Source organism: Ananas comosus, linkage group 2, assembly GCF_001540865.1.
Source record: "Ananas comosus cultivar F153 linkage group 2, ASM154086v1, whole genome shotgun sequence".
NCBI classification, from domain to species: domain Eukaryota; kingdom Viridiplantae; phylum Streptophyta; class Magnoliopsida; order Poales; family Bromeliaceae; genus Ananas; species Ananas comosus.
The window spans coordinates 7826903-7850230 of record NC_033622.1 but is presented as its reverse complement, the minus strand read 5'-3'; the positions used below and the strand labels follow the sequence as shown (position 1 = coordinate 7850230).

General features: G+C 42.5%; 1 protein-coding gene and 1 long non-coding RNA gene across 2 annotated transcripts in view; one reads left to right on the top strand and one right to left on the bottom strand.

The window, feature by feature from the left end:
* On the bottom strand, positions 3505–4409 carry LOC109723127. Its single transcript, XR_002219624.1, has 4 exons — positions 4172–4409; positions 3845–3935; positions 3678–3747; positions 3505–3563 (listed from the first exon to the last, which is right to left on the bottom strand). It is a non-coding gene; the product is annotated as an uncharacterized LOC109723127 (long non-coding RNA).
* LOC109706729 (probable inactive receptor kinase At5g67200) overlaps positions 21379–23328 on the top strand; it is a 34801-nt gene continuing 32851 nt past the window's right edge. Inside the window, exon 1 of the mRNA XM_020227702.1 lies at positions 21379–22901. Coding sequence (XP_020083291.1) covers positions 21560–22901 — 1342 coding nt within the window. The 5' untranslated portion in view covers positions 21379–21559. The remainder of the gene's footprint in view (positions 22902–23328) is intronic.

Genomic DNA, 23328 nt, shown 5'->3' with positions numbered 1-23328 from the left:
ACTCGTCCCGGATGCAAAGTAGGTGCTAAAGGAATGCTATGCAACTCGGCGAACTGCCGATCAATAAAAGAATGCGAAGCACCAGTATCAAATAATGCACGAACACGAATATCATAAAGCATAATAATACCTGCTACGACCTCCTGTGCTGCTGCGGCGCCCTCGGTCTGGGCGGCATACATCCGCCCACTCGAACCCTGCTGCGAACTCTCCGACTGCCGCTGTCCTGGTGGTCGCCTAGACTGATAAGGCGCTGTCGGGGTGCCCTGGCTCGGAGCTGAAGATGCAGGTGCAGAAGCTGACGAGGGTGCAGGCAAAGAACCTCTCGGGCACTCTGAACGAAAGTGGCCCTCCTGGCCGCAAAGAAAGCACCTGCCCCCACGCTGTGGACACTGTGGCGGTACGTGAGGCCCACCACAGATAACACAACGCGGCGGTCGTCGACGCTCGGGTGCTCCACGGGGTGCTGAAGATCCTCGACCCCTCGACTGTCCTGACTGTCCCCTCGGATACTTTGGCGGTCTCCTGAAGGCCTGCTGACCACTGCTCTCAGCTGCTGGTCTCTTGCCTTTGCTTCGATCCACAACATCTCTTTCCTTCATGATTTCTGCCCCCTTCTCAACAATCAAAGCCCGGTTCACGACGTCCCGGTAAGTGGAGAGGTTTGACGCCTGGACCAATCTGAAGATCGCAGGTCGCAAACCCACCTCAAAAATACGAGCCTTGTCCTCATCGTCTCGGACTACAAAAGGAACACAGTGCAGTAATCGAGAGAACTCTCGCTCGTACTCAGCCACTGTCCTGTCCCCCTGTCTCAAGTTCCTCAGATCCCTTTCCATCTGCCTCTTCACACTCTGTGGAAAATAGGTAGTCAACAACAACTCCTTGAACCTGTTCCACGTGATAGCAGACAAATCAGCACGGGGATCCTCCCGGATGTCCACCCACCACCTGTAAGCCTCGCCATCAAGGTGGTGTGTCGCAAACCAAACTCGGTACCGCTCCTCAACAAAAGTGTCATAGAATAGTTTCTCCATATGCATTAACCATTTTTCAACCACCCAATGATCTGCTTTCTCCCCATCAAAGACACGAGGGTTGCAGCGACGGAATTCATTCAGTCGTTCCATCATCCGCTCTCGCTCCTCAACCCCCACCATCTCGGGTAACACTGTCCCAGCTGCTGCTACAGGTACTGGTGGTGGTACTACTGTCTCCTGTCGGGTCTCTGCCCTCGGAGCTACTGGGGGTGTATCGGGTACCGGTGACTGTGCTCTCACTGTGGTGCCCCTCTCTGGTACTATAGGTACAGAATCCGGAGGTACAGAACCTGGAATCTCTCTATCGGTCGTCTGCCGCAGTAATAGATCCTCTAACCTCTTCATCCTGTCCTCCTGCCGACGCGCAGCGTCCATCTGCTGTCGTGCTGCCGCGGCCTGCTGAGTAACCAACTCTGTCAACGTCGCAAGCTGATCCTGCAACTCATGGAGCTCACTGGACCCCGACGTGACGGAAGTCTCTACCTCTTCCGCAGCGGCCGCCTCAGCCGCCCCGGCGGTTCCAGAACGAGTCGTAGGCATCTTGAACTGCAACACAAAAACAAACATAGGTCAATAAACCCTATACTACTGAACCCTCATTGAGGATATAAACCAGCTAATCAAGCGAAAGTAATGAAATGTAACGCCTACTAACTTCCGATGTCACGTTGTCGGCCGCCAACGTGACCCTCTGCAAAGTTAGTAATTGCACATCCCGATCAAACTCCTACTATTCGGAGTTTATAAGTACCCAATCAAAGTACTTTCGCTAACAACAACCTCGACTAGACATCGTCTCTCACGAGCCTATTCTTATAGTCCAACCAGCCTAAGGTTTGCTAGGTCTACTAAGACTCAACCCTAGGCTCTGATACCACTATAATCTGTCACGCCCGGGTACCAGCGGAAGCATATCCGGCACGTGCACAGACCCGCCATACACCTGCAGTATATAAGGCGTCTACAAGCAACAAGTCGATAGGAAGTAAAACAAAGAAAGTCCTATCCTGATATCAGAGCAAAGTATAAGTCGATATACTATCAGCAAAAGGGCAAAGAGTGTACAATCCAAAACTCAACTAAAAGATGAAAGTATCACAACTATAAATTCTGATTCCAATAACACATATACATATACAGGGTATCCAAAAAGAATAGGTACAACGGTGGTCTCTCTATACATAGGGACATCACCCTCGGCCGTAGCCCGAGTAACAAGGTGATCGACTAGCACGCTCCTAGTAGTCCCTAGCTAGGCGCGACTCCCTTGCCACGATCCCTAGCCTCTCCTGTAACAGGCTCTGTAAAAACAACCACCAAAAGGGCGTGAGAACTATTAACAATAGTTCCCAGTGGGTAAGCCGCCAGCCTCGGCGAATTACACCACTAGGCTCATGATGTACTAAATGGAAATAAAAGCAGTAATTTGCATGATATATTTTCAATGCTAACAATTAATGAACATGTAAGCAACATGTAATCATAATCTCAACAGTAATGAATCAACTGAATGGTAGAAGCATGGCAACTACTATAAGCACAAACATAAGCATAAATGTGTAAGTACTACTGTACACTGTAACTAGTAAGCATTCATTACTGTCCTTTGTCATTTAGTACTTTCACATCAATAGAGTTTTACTTTCATTCACAGGGATCTACTCAAGGTAGTCCAGCTTGCGCCGCGCCTAATGGCCCCGTGGTAGTATACACTCCCCACGGCAATCCACTTCGGCACCCAATCCCGCACGGGCGAGCAACTGTCGCGTAGGCCAACTCCGGAGTGCCGGCTTGTAGGGAGCTACCCTCACAAGCGTGTGCGAATGAGCACAATGGCAAGCAAGCAAGGTCCACAGTCCAACATGTCTCAATTGTCATGTTTTCATTTGCAATTTTCTCAGTCTCGATCCTCGATCGGAATTTCAATATAACAAATATGAACAACAACTAGAATCCACTAGTTTAGTAAGCATGCAAGAGTAATGCTAATTTACAGGCATTAGAATCTTTTCACTATCATGGCACTACCAACATAGTCCCAAAGCATGTCATGATTCTCTACTTTAGAGTCAAAAGAATGTCATTGTTCTCTACTTTATAAGTGCATCCTACACTTGTTTCTCAGTCATTCTACAACATTAGACATGATCATAAATACTGTTATGTATGTAGTCTCTCTACTTTATAGAAGCATAGAAGCATTATAAATTTATCTCTTGGTTGTTCTACTGAACTAAACAAGAATACTCTGATGCAAGAATATTTTTATGCATAGATGCTCTTTACTTCATAAAGGTTCTATTTCAACTACATCAAATGTCTATAATAACATGTTCCAAGTATTTCACCGTCCTCAGTAATCGCAAGTATTCACCACTTTATCGATTCCGACTATCGATTCTATAGTCACATATAGAACATAGGGGAACTTCACTTGCTCTGGTTAGGTCAAACCCACCTAGTACTAAGCTCAAATCAGTTCAAAAGAAGTTCCAAGGTCAGCTCCTTTGGGCCTCAACCCTGCTGAAAATGAAACACAAGAGTTGCATTGAAACGATCACTTAAAGTCTACTTTCGGCCAAAATCTCGATAAATACAAAGTGGAAGCTCAATTCCCTGTTTGGTTCAGTTCAATACCTTACGTTAAGCTTCCCAAAAGGCCTTCCGAAGCCAATCGAAGGCGGTCCAAGGGTCAAATGCCCCTTCACTGCGAACAATACCGAAACGACACCAAAATGCTCACATACAAGCTTTTATAATCGAATTCCTACTAAATCAGTTTTAGAACTGAAATTCTAGCGTACCTCAAGTTAGAACACCTTCCGAACCAACCTCCCAAGTCACCGAATAAGCTCAAATAATATCGGAAACCTGCTGCGAAGAAGTAATCCCAAACTGCATCAAGTAGCGGCAATAACTCGCGTTTAATTCCAAATTAGCTTCATAATGAACTAATTATTGCTACTAAGCTTCAACATAGCTTATCCCTGATCTAAGGGGGTTCATTCACAGCTAGTTAACTCATTTTCACATGCTGAAATCTCAGGTTAAAACAGCAGGGAACAAAATCTTGAAATCAATACTCGATTCGACTAATAGAACGTCGATAATGGAATAGATGAGTCGATTACCTCTATTAAGCTTCCAACCAGTGAACAACTGGTCCAGAGCTGCGGAAACCCGTCCAAAATACTCTCTCACACGTCCACGAAGGCTCAGCAACACTCCCAAACAGCGAAGGGCGAGCTCGGCGACGACAACGGTGCAAAACGGCGACTTCTTTGTAGAGAGAGAAAAATCTTAGAGAGAGAGAGAGAAGAAGATGGTAGAGGCTTTCTCTGGTCTCCAGCAACATCCACAGAGCTCCTGGGGTCGAGCTGGGTCAAGTAGATAGGTATCAAGATGTGAAATTACCGAAATACCCAAGCTGCCACGTTTCTGCATTGTGTACCGGTACAAGCTAATGGCTGTACCGGTACAGCAAGCAGAAAAAGCTAATTTTTGCCGGTTCAATGCACTTTCTTGTTTCCGACATTCCGATCACTCTCAAACTTATGTGTAAACATCTTTAAACCCTTATGAACATGTGGGAGGGTTCCACATATCATTCCTCACACTCGAATTTCGCAATTTGCAAAAATTCAGTGTATTACAGAAATAGCCATCACGTATGCTCGCCCGTGCCGGATTGGGCGCCGAAATAGGATGTCGTAGGAAAGGCTCATTTCTAGGGTAGGAATGTTGACTACCACGGGGCCATTAGGCACGGCGCAAGCCAGAGTACCTTATGTAGGTTCTATATGATTGGAACAATATTGAACTAAAATGCAATATGGACATTAGACTAATTAGTAAATGTTGACATTCTACAAGTTGTACTTGTGGACATTATGCTATTTATATACATGCTCATTCATGTTAGAATAGCTCATATACTTATAGATCTTCATGCTAAGTAGAGGCATAGTAGTTTAGTAAGTTTATATCATGTTTAATATACATATTGTTCTTTTCATTTAAAAGTTGAACATGCTACTGATCCCTCCATAACCTAGTGGTGTATTTCGCTGAGGTCGGCAGCTAACCCACTAGGAACTATTGATTAATAGTTCTCACGCCCCCCTGTTTTGTTGTTTTTACAGAGCCTTCCACACTGGGTGAGGCTAGGGACCGCGGTAAGGGTGTCGCCACTAGCTAGTTAGTGAGGAGATTTGCTGCTAGGTGGTTCATCTCTCTTTTTGCTTTATTTGGAGAGGATGAGAGCTTTTGTACCTATGTGTAGAGACCACCATTTTTTTTTGGTATATTTAGCACTTGTATTTGAGATCCTATTGATGTACTACTTTATGCTTTACATTAGTGGATTAGTTCTTTGATATTCTACTTGTCATCAGAATTTAGTTGTTGTATGCTGTGATAACCTAATAGATGTTTTATATATTTTGCCCCTTTGTACTATTGTTGTAGATGCCTTATATGTTATAGGCACATGGCGAGTCTGGACACACACCGGGCGTGCTTCTGCTGGGTCCCAGGGCGTGACATTCTAACCCTCTTAGATTTTTTGTTAGGGTGCTAGGATTCTCGAGGACAATTTTGTTCGAGAAAACGAAAGAGTTCGAGGGGCATCCGATGAGTTTGACCTCACCGAAATGGGTGAAATCCCTCTATGTCTTCCTTAATGTTTAAAAAACTTGAATTTATGCATATTCATGTTAGATATAGCATAATGAAATTTTTGAATGCATGAAATATATATGTTACATGTAAAAGTTTGTACCTTCTATGTAGTAGAGTTATGAAATGTAGACTTGCATTCTAAATAGTATACATTAGTGTTTTCCCCTTTATGCCACAATAGAAAGCACGCTAGGGATGATGAAAAGAGGTGTCTTTTAGACCTTATATGATTTAGTGGAATCAACTTGCATGATGTATAATATACTTGTTGTAGACAAGTTACATATGACATATAGAAAGATAGTAATAAAGTATGAACTTAACCTTGTTGCACTTGAATTAATGGAATAACTAGAATTTAACATTGTGACACAATATCCGACCTCTAGGTCACTAGTGACATACCATGTTTTAGACATGATGTGTTAGGGATTTTGTATTGACAACTTTCGTGATTTGAGTCGGAGTCTTGAAGGGCTCGGTTCGTGTTGTCAAAGATCAAAGAATCCGAGATTCCGAAGAACTCGAAAACATCTCACTCGATGAATAACGATACTCAAGTAAGTTTTTAAATGCCTTTATGATGATTCATATCTATTTATGACGTTAGAATCATATAAATCAATGATATATGGATTAGAAGTGATTTTTGGAACTTTTAAATTGAATATAACAATATTTTATTTTGTGTACCGGTACTAGTTTCCAGTTCCTCAAAACCAGATTGAAAAATCTAGTTTTTATATTGAGTACCGGTACCCCACATTTGGTATCTCAAAACCCGAAGCGTAACATTCTGGGAATTACATTGTGTACCGGTACCAAGACCGAGTACCGGTACTACATCGGCCGAGTACCGATACTACATCGGTCGCGTACCGGTACTGAACCACAGGAAATTTCTGTTTCATCCTGGTGTACTGGTACCCACATCCCATGTAACACATTGGACTTTAGCAAATTACAAGGTTCTAGTGTTAGAATAGTAATTTGAACTATTCCTGGCATTCTTGATGGTCGTTGGCTGTGATCCGACCCATTACTCGCGTCTTGAGGAGCGAGGGTTGGTACTTAGCACCAAAACCTCCAAACTGTAGGTTTTGGGGTGCTGGGTACCGGTACCTGAGAAGGGGTACCAGAACCGCGCCGCGTGACCGAGAGGTGAGCTCTCGGGTTGAGCTTTGCGAGGCAGAGTACCGGTACTGCATCGCCCGAGTAACGGTACTGGACCTGGTACCGATACTGCATCGCGAGGGTACCGGTACGTAGTGTATTTCCTCACTTGACCGAGGCTCGGTTTTGGCACACTCGGCTGCGGGGTACTGGCACTCCAGCCCGCATACCGGTACGCAGTGCAAAAGCAGTCTGCACGTAGTTGAGAGGTCTTTTTGAGATTGTAACATCTCTATATATACCCCCACAGCCCTTGGAGAGCTCTTTTGAGCCCTAAACCATGGAGACCTCAGGTGAGAACTCCTCTCCCTTGATTTTCTCTCTTTTCTTGTGGTTTTAGGTTGGTTTGATCTCCTCTCTTTGCTCCTTTTGCTTCATGTTGGATTTCCCACCATTGGAGAAGCCTTGGAGTTGTGTTTGAAGCTTTTTGGAGGAAAGATCTGCAACCCTAGCTCATTCCTAGCTTGGTTTAGAGCTTGTTAAGAGGTTAGTAGCTTTGATCTTCTTTTTAAATCACGTTTTGCGATTTTTAGAGATGAAACCTAGTTTGTGAAATTAGGGTTTCTTTTGGGGGTTTTTGATTTGTAGTCTTTGGGGCTAAATTGATAGGTGTAGAACCTTCCTCTAGGTTTCATCTGTATAAATCATTGTGTTTAACAGGGGTTTCTTCGAAAATGTACTCGTGGCTACTTGTTCTTGTGGTTCTTATGGCCGGGGATGGTCGCGGTATCAAACGTCAACGCTCCTCGGCTAAGCGACCGGTTGAGCAACAACCGGAAGATGAAAGTAGCGAATATGCTCCAGGCGAAGAATCTGAGGATGAGCCAGATTAGGAGGCATTTACTCCAGAGGTTCTAACTAAGGATAAGGACAAAAGGAAAGGCAAAGGAAAGGCAGTTGATAAAGGAAAAGGAAAAGCACTGGACAAAGGAAAAGAAAAGGCGACTGAATATGCAGGTCGGAGGAAGTCTAGGGGTTTTGAGATCAGAGAGACAAGTTCTGAGCCTCCTCGTCTCAGTGTGCAGGATGTTCCTTCTGGTCGTAGGTCAATGTACTCATCAAAGCACTGTATTGGTGAGCGAGATGTTGGAGTTGCTAGTATCATTGAATGTGTGCCGGGATTTCAAGATCTATTTGAAAAAGGAAATCTACATTAGATTTGCGATTTTCCGGAGCAGACTGGTTTTTGTTTGGAGCTGATCAGAGAATTTTACATGAGGGCAGGTCATTTAAGTGACTCTAACGGCGGCCCGTACTTATTCACCACTTCCGTACGTGGAGTTGAGTTGACTATCACTCCCGATACGATAGCATCTGTGCTGGGGATGGAAGCACGTACTGAGGGAGTTGAGTATCTGCAGGCCGGTTTTGACTCGCTTCGGGATTGGAATCGTATTGTGAATTCTATTTGCATGCCGGGTACAGAATCAAACGGGAATATGGTACTGTCTAAGGATTTCAAGAAGGAATACAGGTTTTTAAACTTCGTGGTTTGCTATAACATTTTGCCTCTTGCAAACACGAAGATTTTGAGATGGGATCGCATCCTTTACATGTATTTGTTGGGTAGGCCGGACATTGTAAAACCAAGAATATCAACATGAACATTCCGTTTTTGATCTGACGTAGGATGGCAAAGGACATCAAGACTTCTGGGCAGAATGAAAGGTTACCATTTTCGTTGATTATCATGAGGATTCTGCGACTCAATGAGGTGGATATTCGTTGTGCATCCTATGAGCATAGCTTAGGACGGATCAATGAAAGGACGTTTGCGAAGTCCTCTGTGCAGCTTAAAACTCCATCTCAGCGAGTTGCTTCACCTCCTGCTGCTCCACCTCCTGCTGCTCCTACTTCTTCACGTCCTTCTATGGATATTTCTGAAGAGGATGTCTCGGTTTTATCTGTGTATCGTGAGCAACAGCGTTTTTCTGAAGAGCTTCAGAAACTGTCTGCGGATCAGGCTCAGATAAGGAAGGATGTGAGCAAGATTAAACGGTTAATGAAAGCAATCTTTGATAAATTGGGTTGTTGTAGCTCAGATCTTCCTCCGCAGGGTGACGACTCCGACTGAGTGGTGCGGGGTTCCTCCTTTTCTCATTTTGGCGCTTTCTGACAAAAAGGGGGAGTGCTCATGATGATGATGATGCCCATGATGCTCATGTCATGTTTTGGTGTTTTACTTAGTTATGTAAATTTAGATTAAATGTTTGCTTAGATGCTTGACTATAACTTAGATGAACTATGACTGTTGATGTGTCTTGAACTATGACTATTGCTTTGACGTTATGTTTGATCTTTTGATATGATAAGTAGTGTTGAATCTGGATTGTGTTTTAAGAATGTTTTTGCAGGAATGTTCAAGACTTCAAGACTCCATGTTTAACTCATAGAGTTTGTTTTAGGAATGTGAGCAAAGTGTAATTTTTCTTTTATTGGATCGATCATGCAGGAGATTGTCGTTTGGTGATTGCGATGATCTTCTTTTTATTGTTTCTGAGTTGTGTACGAGCATTGTAATATATTTTGTCACGAAATCGCCAAAGGGGGAGATTGTTAAGGATTTTCTAGGTTGGCGGATTTTGTAAAGTCGAATGGAATCTTGAAGAGTTGATCGCGGAACTTTGAAGAAAAGATTCAAATTGAAAAACAAAGACTCATTTGGAGAGCTCGGCACCTCAGGTATGAAGAATAGATCATTTGTTGTGAAGATATTTAATTGTAATAAGTTCAGAAGACTTAGATTGCATTATGATGCTTAAACTGAACTTTTCAGTGTTCTGGGACCGGTCCCCGAGTTGAGAGACCGGTCCCCGAAGGTCCTCACTGCGTGGGATGTTGAGGCAGCCGGTCTCTGGAAAGGGAGACCGGTTCCCGAACATGGGATTTTCTGTCACGCAGCGAGGGACCGGTCTCTGGCATGAGAGACCGATTCCCGAACGTTGTGTTTTCTGTCACGCAGTGAGGGACTGGTCTCTCACTCGAGAGACCGGTCTCTCAAAGACCGGTCTCCTAGAGAGGACCGGTCCCTGAGGACGACACAAGTTTTTAAAATAGACTTTTTGCAATCCTAGTCTACTTCTAAGTCTTCTAAACATATAAATAAGCCATGGGGGTCGTCATATGGGTTAAGGCTTTGAATTTCTACTGATCTAAAACCCTAGAAACTTGTTTTCCCGTTCTTATGATTCTATTCTCATAACAAGTTTCATATAATCAACGATCGACTTGATTCTTCGATTTTTACTCGAGATCTTATTCGAGAATCAAGTAGATGTTTGATTAGAAGGTGAACCCTCATTGCTTATGGGATTCTAAGGCTTAATCACCACAAATCTTCGATTCTACAAGCTCCGGAAGGAGGTTCAGCGCGTGGATCTCGCGTGAAGCCGAGGATTCGGTGGACGCTTCAAGGAGTTGAGGCGTTGACATAGCAAGGAGTTGCGGCGAGGTCGATTGGTGGATTTCTATCGATCAAGGACCAGCGAAGACCATCAACAACGGGAATTCGGTAAATTGAGTCATGTATTTTGGTTAAAATCACTTGTATTCAAGTTTTCTTAGTGGATTTTCTTCGCGTGATCGGTCCCGTGGGTTTTTCACTGCTGATTGGGTTTTTCCCACGTTAAATTCTTGGTGTGCTGTTTTATTTTCCGCTATCTCTTTTTATTTGTATTGAGAGTTTGTGTTTTTGTCGTTTTACACCTATTCACCCCCCTCTAGGTGTTCTTTACTTTTTAGATCCTCGGGATCCATATCTTTCATTCGACTCATTCCAGCCGAACCGAATTTACTGTAAAGGTTTTCGAACCCGGCTGGCTCGATCCCTCATCAGCCGAATCGCTTGATCTGTCGAAGGGCGCAAACTTCGAGGGTCACTATCCGCAGCCGTTCCTCACCCCGATGCGCTACCCGAGGAGGATCTTTGACTGGGTCAAGGATCCAGAAATTCAGCTACCAACACCATATTGAGACATGATGATCGTATACTTGAGATGATGATCATACTTGCTTGCCATTTGTGCTCATTCGCACATGCTTGTGAGGGTCTCTTCCCACAAGCCGGCACTCCGGAGTTGGCCTACGCGACATATGCTCGCTCGTGCGAGATTTGGGTGTCTACTGGGCCGGGTGGGATAGGCTCATTCCTAGAGTGGGAATGTTGGACTACCATGGGTAATTAGGCGGCACAAGCCGGACTACATTTATGTAGGTCCTTAATTAGAAATGAAAAATGACATTTAAGCAAATAAGTGACAATTACTACTTGATAGTAGGTATTGGTTGGACATATTAGTATACTTGTTTGACATGCTTGTTGCATATTAGTATAATTGATAGACATGCTTAGTGCATGTAGCATACTTGTTGGACATGTTTAGAACATAATAGTATACTCATTGGATATACTCATTCATGATAGAATAGTAGTACCACTTGATGACATCATGCTTATTTGAGGCATAGAAGCTTTGCAAAATTATAATTGTTAATTATACATGTTGTTTATTTCAATTTTCTTTTACTACTTTTGCCTCTATAACCTAGTAGTATATTTCGCTGAGGTCGGCGGCTTACCTACTGGGAACTATTGATTAATAGTTATCACACCCTCTGTGTTGTTATTTTTGTTACAGAGCCTTCCACGCCGGGAGAGGCTAGGGACGTGACAAAGGAGTTGCCTCTAGCTAGACAGTTGGTGATTGCTCTAGGTGGTCATTTCTCTTTTTGGTTTTTGTTAGAGAGAGAGAGAGAGATTTTGTACCCTATGTGTAGAGACCACCACTTTTGTATCTAGTACCTTGTTTATGGATTTCAGTTGTATGTAATCATGTTATGTTTTATGATAGATGTTTAGCCTTTATATCCTACGTGTTATTAGAATTCTAGTTGTATTCATGCTTTGATATCTCTAGATGCTTGTTCACTTATGTTTATTTATCGCTTTGTTGTAGACGTCTTATATGTTGTAGGCATATGGCGGGTCTGAACATACACTGGGTGGGCTTCCGCCGGGTCCCGGGGCGTGACATCCGAGTACCGGTACCCAATGTAATATTTCCTAATTAAGCTTCTAATCATACTCTAATTGATTCTAAAGTCTATAAATAAGCTATTGGGGTTCTCTAATACATACAGAAGCACGAGATTACATGATAGAGTAACCCTAGAGGCTAGGTTTTCGTTCTAAACTCATTTCCATCAAATAGCCTCTTTTAGTTCAATTCGATATATTGAAATTTGATATCTATATTGTTAGATTTTATCCAATAATAAATTTTGATGATAACAAACAAATTTTGGATTTAATTTGCTACTTAGCAATTTCAGATTGTAGTTGAATTTAAACTGGCTCAAGCCGAACCGGAATTGATCAAAGGTTATAACCATTCAATCAAATTGTTCAAATTGGCCCGGGCAAGATCAAATTGTACCAAATTGGATGCAAGTGCCACAACAATAATTTGGAGGACTTCTTTACAATTTTTCAGATTTGAGCCAGTCAACCAAGTCAAGTTAACCAATTCACCTTTTGGGTTTGATTTGAGCTTAATGTCAAATTAGCCATTATTTTAATATGGTATGAAAGAGATTTTATGTATGGTATAAATTCAAAATTTTAGATAAGTCCCAATATGGATTAGCAATATTTTATTTCTTATCCTATATGGATTAGCAATATTTTAGATAAGTCCCAATATAGATGAATAATCCTAACAGTATGCCAACTTCATAATGCCTTGTTTGGCCTTAGGCAAGCCTCGCGTGCTTGGTATATAAAATTTAGTAGCATTGTTGCTTATTTTGGATCCATTTTTATATGACTTACAGAGTATTCAGCCTAGCTTTTACTACCCCAAAGGCCTTTTTTTAACAGTGAGTTGTTTGGATATATTATAATGAATTGGCGACTAGATCAAAGTCACGGGCTGAGGGGTTACTGTTAAATGTATGCCCTAGAAGCCAACCAGGCCGACACATGTAATCTTTATAGAATATAAATTTGTATTTGACTTTAAAATATTATGAATAAATTTGGGTTCTTATTCCCATTCATATTATGTATGTGTCCATGAATCGTCCAATAAATTAATAAGATGATGGCATACGTTCTCAAGAGTTGAGAATTTGAGACATGTGTCATTAGTGGTTAATTCCTAAATGCTCCCGATCGATGGATCATCACGGGTACGGTGATTGATCCGGTAAGATTGGTGCATAGGTCGCTTCCCTTATTGGGTAGACGAGTCTCGAGTCGACAGTGTGGAGACACTGAAGCGAATATGTAGTTGATCGATTGTTAGAGAACAAGGGTACCGAGCGTGATACAACGCGATAAGTCACTTGGATGTCTACTTACTTGTTAGTGACTTACTCAATGTTGCAGTAGTGTGACTGGTCCTTTGACCTACGGTGCCTCGACCATTCACAATGAGGTTACTGTAGTTTGACTGTACATACTACACTTGGTCCCTAGCCATTCGGGTCCTTGCAGTGCATGCTGGCTGCAATAGATTCATTCAAGGAATAGGGTGTGCACTTATATGGAATCTATCTCCCTTGGTAGATAGGGGTGTTAGTCCTATATGATTTCTGAGACCAAGTTTAGAAGACCTTAGTCAAGGCAGAGTTAATACCGGAAAAGAGTTTTCAATATTAGAAACTCGAATCGAATAAATTTAACATATGACAGATGATGGGGTTTGACGATTTATTCCATGACCTCCGTCTAGTCGAGACTCATGATAGAAGGACCGTATTACACGGTAACTACACCAAGAGGTTCAGTATTCCATTCTACTAGAATGCCACCACATACTGCTAGATGTCACTGGTGGATTGTGAGACTCATGAGAATTATTTAGATGGACGATAATTCTCATTGGGCTGAGTTGGAATTGTTCCGATCCACTAAAATGAGTTTCAGTGATATTGTTGATAGTGACCAAAATACATCTCACTACCAGATAAAATAGAAGCTATATGGCCACATACATAAGAGGTTGTGATTGATCGGATAGCTAAATCGTGATTTTTAAATTGCCGGAGGACCTAATTGTCAATATGTTGATAATTGGACTAATTTGTAATTATTACAAATTAGTTTTATTAAAGTATAAATGTTACAAGAGAGGACTTACTAATAGTTAGTAAATTATTAGAGGACTTATGTGTAAATATTGCATTATTAATTTGATATGATCAAATTAAGATAAAGTTCAAGTTGAATCAAATTAGGATTTAATCGATCTAACCAATTAAGAAAATGATAAATTTAAATCTAGATTTGTACTTATCTTTAATGGTTATTATATTATTAAAAAGAGGATTATATTCCTCTATATAAGATACGGGAGTTTTTAGAAAACCCTAACCATCATCTTTCTTCTCTTCTCTCTTCCATCTTCTTCCATCTTCTAGTACGAAGACGTCCTTTGCAAGCGAGTTTGCACTCCGGTGAGGACATCGATCAAATCACCAATTTTGTGTGGATACCTATAAAAGCCGAACGCGTAGGCGGGTTCAAGAGAACCTAATTTCACGATCATCAAATTGAGGTAAAGATCTATTCGCGCAAAGGTAAGGATTGGATCTTGCTTTTTTCCTTTAATCTTAAAGAATATGAGGTATCCTAATTGCGTGATTCTTGAGATCAGGTCTAGCTCAAGAGTTTTTAAAAATCAAATTTGTTTGATTTCTTTTTTCGTGCGATTTTACCGTATGCAAAATTTTCTAACAGTTACTATAGAAGCTAAGGGGCTGTTTGGTTTCACATAAAGATGTGAAAAAATATTTTCAGTGAAAAAATGGTTTTTGGTAGTGACTATAATTCGACATTGGCAACTCTTTCGAACAGATGCAACAAAAGCTTTCCTAAACGATGATCCGACACAAGAAATATATGTGCAAGCTTGCCTGGATACACTCATCTACTAGTAAAGTACGCCAACTTCACAAGGCCTTATTTGGCTTTAGGCAGGCCTCCCGTACTTGGTATATAAAAGTCAGTAGCATTGTTGCTTACTTTGGATCCATTTTTATATGACTTACATAGTATTCAACCTAGCTTTTACTATCCAACAAGCCCTTTGAGGTGGAGGGGACCTCATGGACCACATGTAGCTCCTCAATACTGCATGTTTTCAGCGTTAAGGTTTCGTTTTTCGCCTAAAGAGCAAAAACGAAAACTTCGATTTTCTTTAAAATCTATAAATTTTGTTTTCCAACAAATTTTTTTTGCAAGCAATCAAACATCGAAAAATTACTTCTCAACCAAAATTTTTTTCAAAGTGGTTTTATAAAGAACCAAGCACGTTATAACCCCAAAAGAAGTAATTGTTGCTTTTTGTAAATGACCGAATAGCCCATATATATAAATTATTTAATTCTCATCTATCATAAACAACATAAAAAATCTATTTCTTTCACTTCATACCAGGGGCCACCCATCCCCACCCTCCCACCCCCCTTTCCCCTCAACAATTTTTTTTTAAATTTTTTTAAAACTGTGAGATACCTGAACTCTCTCCAAAAATCTCTTTTTTACAAATTTCAATTTGGTTATAATGTATAGAGATCTTTGAACTGTAGGCAATTACGAAATAGGGGTTAATTTTTCTCTTATTGACATATATTTATTAATCTCTATTGTTTTTTATTTGAGTGATTTTATTTAATTAAATTATTTTATTAAATTTAGAAGTTGTACTTACTATTAATTATTAATTATTTTAATTTTATTTGTTAATAATTAATTTAACTAGAATTATAAATATATTTGATAAATTGTTAATTTACTTATCCGATCAATTGATTTTAATTAAAATAATCAGTTAAGAGGTGTCAAATATAAACATTAAGGGTAAACTTTTAAGCTTGTACCATGTGGTTTAGCTCATATCAACTTTTGCCGACTCCTGGTTCAAAAAAATTATACTTTGCTCTTTGTGGTTAATTTTTATTTCACGAAAATAAATTATGCAAATAGGGTGCAAAGTAAGAAATTTAAACAATATATGGTATAGCGTCGAAGAGTGGAAAAATATACTAAAAGATCGCACAGTAGAGACAAATTATAAAGTTGTTAAATGATATGACTGGCAAAGTAAAAATAACCTATAAACCACATATAATAGTATATATATTATATATTATATAATATATATATATATATAATATATATATATATATATATATATTGAGGTACTATACTATCGGAGCACGGAGCTTCGTGCTTCTAGCTCGTTTTCGATGTTGCGACTTACGGAATGGTCGATTAGCTCCGTTAAACTTGATCTAGAGTATTTGAAGTAGCTAGAAAATAAATTTTATGATTTTACGATATCATTTGCCTAGTGAACGAAGGGGCTCAAATCAAGCGCTGAAAATAAAAATCTTACAAATTGTAATAATATGATATAAAAATTTTAAATCAAAGATATTGATCTTGTTTTATATAGTATAAATTTTCTATCAAAAATTTACTGATGGATATGGTTCTACACTCCGTTAAACTTGCAAAGGCTCTCACTACCGGCCATTGAAATTTGTTGATTTTGAGCCCATTCGATCACTAGGGCAAATGATATCGAAAAATAATAAAATTTATTTTCTAGTACTCCAAATACTCTAGATCAGTTTAATGGAGCCGATGACGATTCGAAAGTTCGCAACATCGAAAAACAGGTTGGAAGCACGGAAGGCTTGTACTTCGATAGCATAGTAGCCTCACTCTATTATGTATAATATATATATATATACACATATGTTGGAGCCGAAATTTCCCGACCCTTGACCCGGTCAAAGATCTTCCTCGGGAAGCGCGTCGGAATGCGAAATGGCTGCGAATGAGAATAGTGACCCTCGAAGTTTGCGCCCTTCGACAGATCAAGCGATTCGGCTGATGAGGGATCAGATCAGCCGGGTTCGAAAACCTCTATAGTATAATCGGTTCGGCTGGGATGAGATGAATCCTCGAAACAAGCCAAAAAGTGGGCAGAGAGAAGAGCCGAATGGCCAGGACAACTCGAGATCTAGCCGGCCTGAAGAGCCGAAAATAACTTTCTATTAAATGAAACCAAGAAAATTACAGGGAGATGGATTTTTAGTCTACAACGGAGTGATGCCTGAGGGGCAGACAGACTCCAGGACGCTAAGTTACAGGAACTACTCCTAGGAAAACAGAAAATGCAAGAAAGAAAGATGCAGAAAAATAAAAGTGGTCTTTTGTGCGCAGGGGTGAAGACCCCTATTGCAGGCTTCAAAGTTACTATTTATAGTCCACATTATTATTTGGTTGAAAGAAGTTGGGGGGAGTGGTTGTAATCATGATCGTGGAAGTTATACTAACTCCTCATGGAAGTTACGCTAACTCCTCATGGAAGTTACGCCCCAATCTTCAACCGTTCCTGCCTTTTTGTCCTTCAGGCGCCTTATTGCCGACTCCTGGTGTACCACGTGTCCTTATTGGCTCATACGTGGATTAGGTCGGCTCAATTTTGGTATCAATAATGCCCCCCAATAGTCTTTCGAATGAACATTCGGATGATTATTGGTGCCAAATCGACTGTTCAAAAGCACAGCCGAGACCCAAGCTTTAGTTTCGCTAGTCTTGGTCGGCTTTAGGAAAACGGCGCTCTATCATCCCAGCCACATATATCTCGGCTTCATCAGCCGATTCTTTACTTTTATTCGATTAGTTCGGCTCTTCTTGAACCGAATGTTTTTCTATCAAGAAATTCTTCTTAAAGAAAGTGGCTATATATCGACTTCATCAGCCGATTCTTCACTTTCACTCGATTGGCTCGGCTCTTCTGGAACCGACTGTTCTTCTAGCAAGAATTTCTCCTTGCCTTTGCTTTGACTTTTATATCGGCTCAATTGCAGCCGATGGTTCTCACTTTTGTTCTGAAATTGCTCGTATTGGGCAACTCGAACACCTAGATCAAATAGGCTAGAAAAATACTTATCTTCAAAATGGTCTTTTATCTTAAAATGCAGACCATTTAACGCCATTTGGGCGAACTCTGATTCCGGCATTCTCATAAAGCACCGGGTTTTGGCTATTTTGAAACGGTCCAAATACTCTTCGACCGTTTCACCTGACATTTGTTGGTATAAAGCCAAATCGGCGACCGATAATTATGGCTCCGATCTATAGAATCGCTCATGAAATTTTCTTTCCAATTCGTCCCAATCTTGGACGGAATTGGCTGATAAACTTGTATACCAAGTAAACACCATTTTAGTTAACGACGTGTTAAACAATCTTAATTTTAAAAATGGATCTGTCGTGGCTTCCCTGCACTGTGCCGTGAACCGTGCCACATATTCGACCGTGTTTTTGGTCACATCCCCAGAAAATTTATCAAACTTCGGCATTTTTCGGTTTGCCGGGTATGGATGCTCTGTGTCTATATTTGTAGGATAAGGTGATCTAAATATAGGCCGCATTGCCAGCCTTGCGCCTACTCCAACAGTATTTCGGATGGCTTCCTCAATCTGAGTATACAGCGGAGCTTGTGCTTGAGCCGAATTTGGCCCTTGAGAAACTCCAGAATTCTGTATTGCAGGGTTCGCTTCTTGTATATCATTAGGGGCTTGCCCCCCAGCCCTAATCCCTACATTTTGGGGCTGATAAAACTGGTAAAGGAGGTAAACCTGATGCAATCTCCGACTGCGGGCCGGTGTTGATATTCGTCGTCCTATAAGCAGTCTGGAAAGGTGACATTTGCGATTGCACCTGTGAGACCGCCGGCGTGAGTGGATTTTGTTGCACCGGCACATTTAGGGGCCCTTGTTGCCCCCCATAAGGTTGCTCGTTTCGGGTAAATAATTGTCTGATTCGAACAATATTTTCATTATAGGCCGTGATAGCGGCCAGCACCGCGTCTAGTCGAGCGGTACTTTGATGGATATTTTGATCTAAAGTTTACAGGACTCGGCTCATCTGGCCAAGTGCCTGAGTTAGACTCGGCTCTTGATGAGCCGACTGTCCACTAGTTTCTCCTTCAACTGGCAATACTGCTTGACATTCGCCAGCATTGTCTGAATCACTAAGTTGATCACTCCCAGAATTTTTAGGAACAACCCTATTATGTAGATCATCAGCCATAATTTATGTAAAATATAAATTTACCTAAAAATGTGTTTCACCGGGCGTGCCAAAAAATTGTTGGAGCCGAAATTCCCCGACCCTTAACCCGGTCAAAGATCTTCCTCGGGAAGCGCGTCGGGATGCGAAACGGCTGCGAATGCGAATAGTGACCCTCGAAGTTTGCGCCCTTCGACAGATCAAGCGATTCGGCTGATGAGAGATCAGATCAGCCGGGTTCGAAAACCTCTATAGTATAATCGGTTCGGCTGGGATGAGCCGAATCCTCGAAACAAGCCAGAAAGTGGGCAGAGAGAATAGCCGAATGGCCAGGACAACTCGAGATCTGGTCGGCCTGAAGAGCCGAAAATGACTTTCTATTAAATAAAACCAAGGAAATTACAGGGAGATGGATTTTTAGTCTACAACGGAGTGATGCCTGAGGGGCAGACAGACTCCAGGATGCTAAGTTACAGGAACTACTCCTAGGAAAACAGTAAATGCGAGAAAGAAAAATGCAGGAAAATAAAAGTGATCTTTTGTGCGCAGGGGCGAAGACCCCTATTGCAGGCTTCAAAGTTACTATTTATAGCCCACATTATTAGTTGGTTGAAAGAAGTTGGGGGGAGTGGTTGTAACCATGATCGTGGAAGTTATACTAACTTCTCATGGAAGTTACGCTAACTCCCCATGGAAGTTACGCCCCAATCTTCAACCGTTCCTGCCTTTTTGTCCTTAAGGCGCCTTATTGCCGACTCCTGGTATACCACGTGTCCTTATTGATTCATACGTGGGTTAGGTCGGCTCAATTTTGGTATCAACAATATATAAATATAAATATAAGGGCAAAGTGCATTCTTTTGAATCACAAGGTGACAAAATGAAAACGAGTTAAACTATATTGGTGGAATTTGAAGTTTATCAAAAGTTTAAAGTTTACCCATAAGTAGAACTTTTCTGATTAGATCATTTTTTAAGTATATATTTTCTATTAAATATTTTAAATATAATTTAATTAAAAAGATTAGAAATAAAGTTTTATAGAATTTTATCAATTTAAAATATTTCACAACACTTTACAAAAAAAATATTAGCCAAACAACATTCTATTAAAAAAAATATTTATACTACAGATTTATCAAATATTTTCACAACTTTTTCAAACAATTCAATACTTCTGTAACAGTATTTTCTTTTTATTATTTTTTTTTACAGTTTGCCAAAATAGGCACTTAGCCCCCGTTTGGTTCGGGGTTAAGAAAAAATAGCTATTCTAGGGATAGGGTTAAGTTCAGGGTTAAAATAGTGTTAAAATTTTTTTGTGTTTGGTTGGAGGTTGGAGTTAGTCTAGGATAGTGAAAAAAAGTGTTTGGTTGGAGTAGGTGGGATAAAAAGATAATGATTGATAAAGAAGAAAAATGTGAGAGCTCGGGATGCGTGCGGGGTTAAAGTTGGGAGAGGGAGTGGGGTTAATGATTGATAAAGAAGAAAAAGGTGAGGGCTCGGAATGCGTGCGGAGTTAAAGTTGGGAGGGGGAGTGGGGTTAGTAAACCCCACTAACCCGGTTTGGGGTGGAGTTTACTAACCCCATCCCAAAAGAGTGGTGTTTGGGTATAAATTGGGGGTTAAGAGGTTATTCCACCCCTTAACCCCCAACTAAACGGTGGCTTAGTCTTTTTCATCGAAGATCTTTATCTTTGTGTGGTGAATACTTTGGATACTTTCTATGTAACCTTCTATATACGATTGATTTACGTATATTTATATTATATGGATCAATTATCAAATGACACATAATTAATTATATGAGGATATCGGTAATGGCTTTTGACGAATCTTTGTGATTAATCATCAAAATATTGGATGGGACGGACACCATCCATATATTTGCCTTACGGAATACAATTCAGTAAAAAATTCAAAATGTTTAGGCCCCATTGCGCTCCAGTTGTGGACCCGACCGCGCTCCGGTGCCACCGCAGCGATAAGGCACCTGGTTCCATATACGCGCTCCTGAACAAATTTAACCGTGGTACTTGATTTGCCTTTTTACATGCACCGCCCACAAACTTACATCACAAGCAAAACACCCGCGCTGATCTCTACAAGGGCACCAAAAGGTTAAATACGTATATTAATCAATTTACAGCGAACCCATTACCTACCCGAATTTAAATCCGGCTCCTATTCTCTTCACGTGACGACGTGACCCCTTTTCGCTGACTCTCTCCGTCCGCATTACAGCTCGCGCCTGTTTGTTTCTTTCTCCTGCTGCTTTTGAGTGACAAGTGCAACGTCTCTCTCTCTCTCTCTCTCTCTCTCTCTTCTGCATCAACAACTCTATGCTCTATGCTCTCTCTTTTTTTTTTTTTTTTTTTGGGGGGGGGGGGCGGGGTATCGCAGAAGTAGAGACGGCAGGGGCGAGGGAAAGCATCCGAACTAATCAAACGACTACAACAAGCTTTCAGTTCGAAACGTCTAGCTCGCTGCTTCTGCCGTGGCGCTACGAAATGCTGAAGCTATCACTACTAATGCTGCTGCTGCTGCTGCTGTTGTCGCTGTCCTCATCCACATGTGCATCCACATTGTCACAGTTGCCATCTCGGCCTCCGGAGTGCCGTCACTGCCGTCGGACGACGGCGACGGCGACGGCGACGCCCTCCTGGCATTCAAGTTCAGCGCCGACCCGCGCGGCGGCCTTCTCGGGTTCTCCCCCGCCGATCCCACCCCGTGCCGCTGGCGCGGTGTCGGGTGCTCCGCCGAGGGCAAGGTCATCCGCCTGGTCCTGGAGTCCCTCTCCCTCAACGGCACCTTCCCTCCCTCCTCCCTCTCCCGCCTCGACCAGCTCCGCGTCCTCAGCCTCAAACGCAACTCCCTCTCCGGCCCCATTCCGAACCTCTCCACGCTCACCAATCTCAAGGCCCTGTTCCTCGACCACAACCTCTTCTCGGGGCCCTTCCCCTCGTCTCTGCTCTCCCTCCGCCGCCTCCGCACCCTCGACCTCGACGCCAACCGCTTCGCAGGCCCCGTCCCGCCCCTCAACCAGTCCTCCCTCCGCGTCTTCAACGTCTCCAGCAACAACCTCTCCGGGCCCGTGCCCGTCACCGCCCCGCTCTCCGCCTTCGGCGCCTCCGCTTTCGCCGCCAACCCCGGGCTCTGCGGCGTCGTCGTCCGCCGCGAGTGCGGCTCCCACTTCGCCTTCTTCTGCTGCGGCGGCGGCCGCAATGCCTCCGCCGTCGCTCCGTCTCCGATCGCTGCCTCGTTCGCCCCTCGCGGGAAGAGCGAGGGGCTGCTCCTGCCGGGCTCGACCTCGCCCTCCAGAAAATTGCACAAGAGCGCCGTCGTGGTGATCGGCTTCGTCGCGGGCGCGTTCCTCGTCATCGGATTCGTCGGGGTTTCCGTCGCCGTCAATAAGAAGAAGCGGAGGACGATGATGATGACTCAGGGGAATATACTGACGCCCGATAAGAGCGCCCCCACAAGTGGGGAAATGTACGTCGGCGATGTCGAGCGCGCGGGCAATGAGCTTGCCGTGGCGGCTGCTGCGGCAATGGTGTCGGAGGAGAAGGTGAAGAGATTGGGGAAGAGCGGATGCTTGGTGTTCTGCGCGGGAGAGGCCCCGGGCTACACGCTGGAGCAGCTGATGCGGGGGTCCGCTGAGATGCTCGGGAGGGGGAGTGTGGGGACGACGTACAAGGCGGTGCTGGACAACCGGCTGATCGTGACCGTGAAGCGGGTGGATGCAGTGAGGATGGCGGCGGCAGGAAAGGAGGGGTTCGAGCGGCACATGGAGGAGGTGGGCAGGCTCCGGCACCCCAACATCGTGCCGCTGCGGGCCTACTTCCATGCCAAGGAAGAACGGCTGCTCGTCTATGACTACCAGCCCAATGGAAGCCTCTTCTCCCTCATTCATGGTAATGATGATGAATACTCCCTTTTTTTTTTTTGCATTCCCCTCCTAATTTGCATTTATGGGTGGCTTGCACTGGATTTAGCAAGTAAAATCTCTGACTACCTAAAAATAGATGGTTGAGTAATTGCCTCTGCACATGGGCCGGTGATGTTGAATCTAAAAGACTCCAATATTTTTTCTCTTTTAATAAGTGAAGGGCGCTAACGTCATATTTTTGGTGAAACTAAAGATGAGAAAAATTTAATCGTGCTCCAAAGTCTAGCTATGTACGCCACCTTAGCAAAACATTTTACTAGCACATTACTATTAGATTCTCTATTGACTTCCTGCCTTATAACAGAGAAAGACGTGTGCAGTCACCATGCAAGCAAAATGACCTCATGCTTACCCAAAAGTTGCTTACATGGCTGTTTGATAGTGAAACCCAC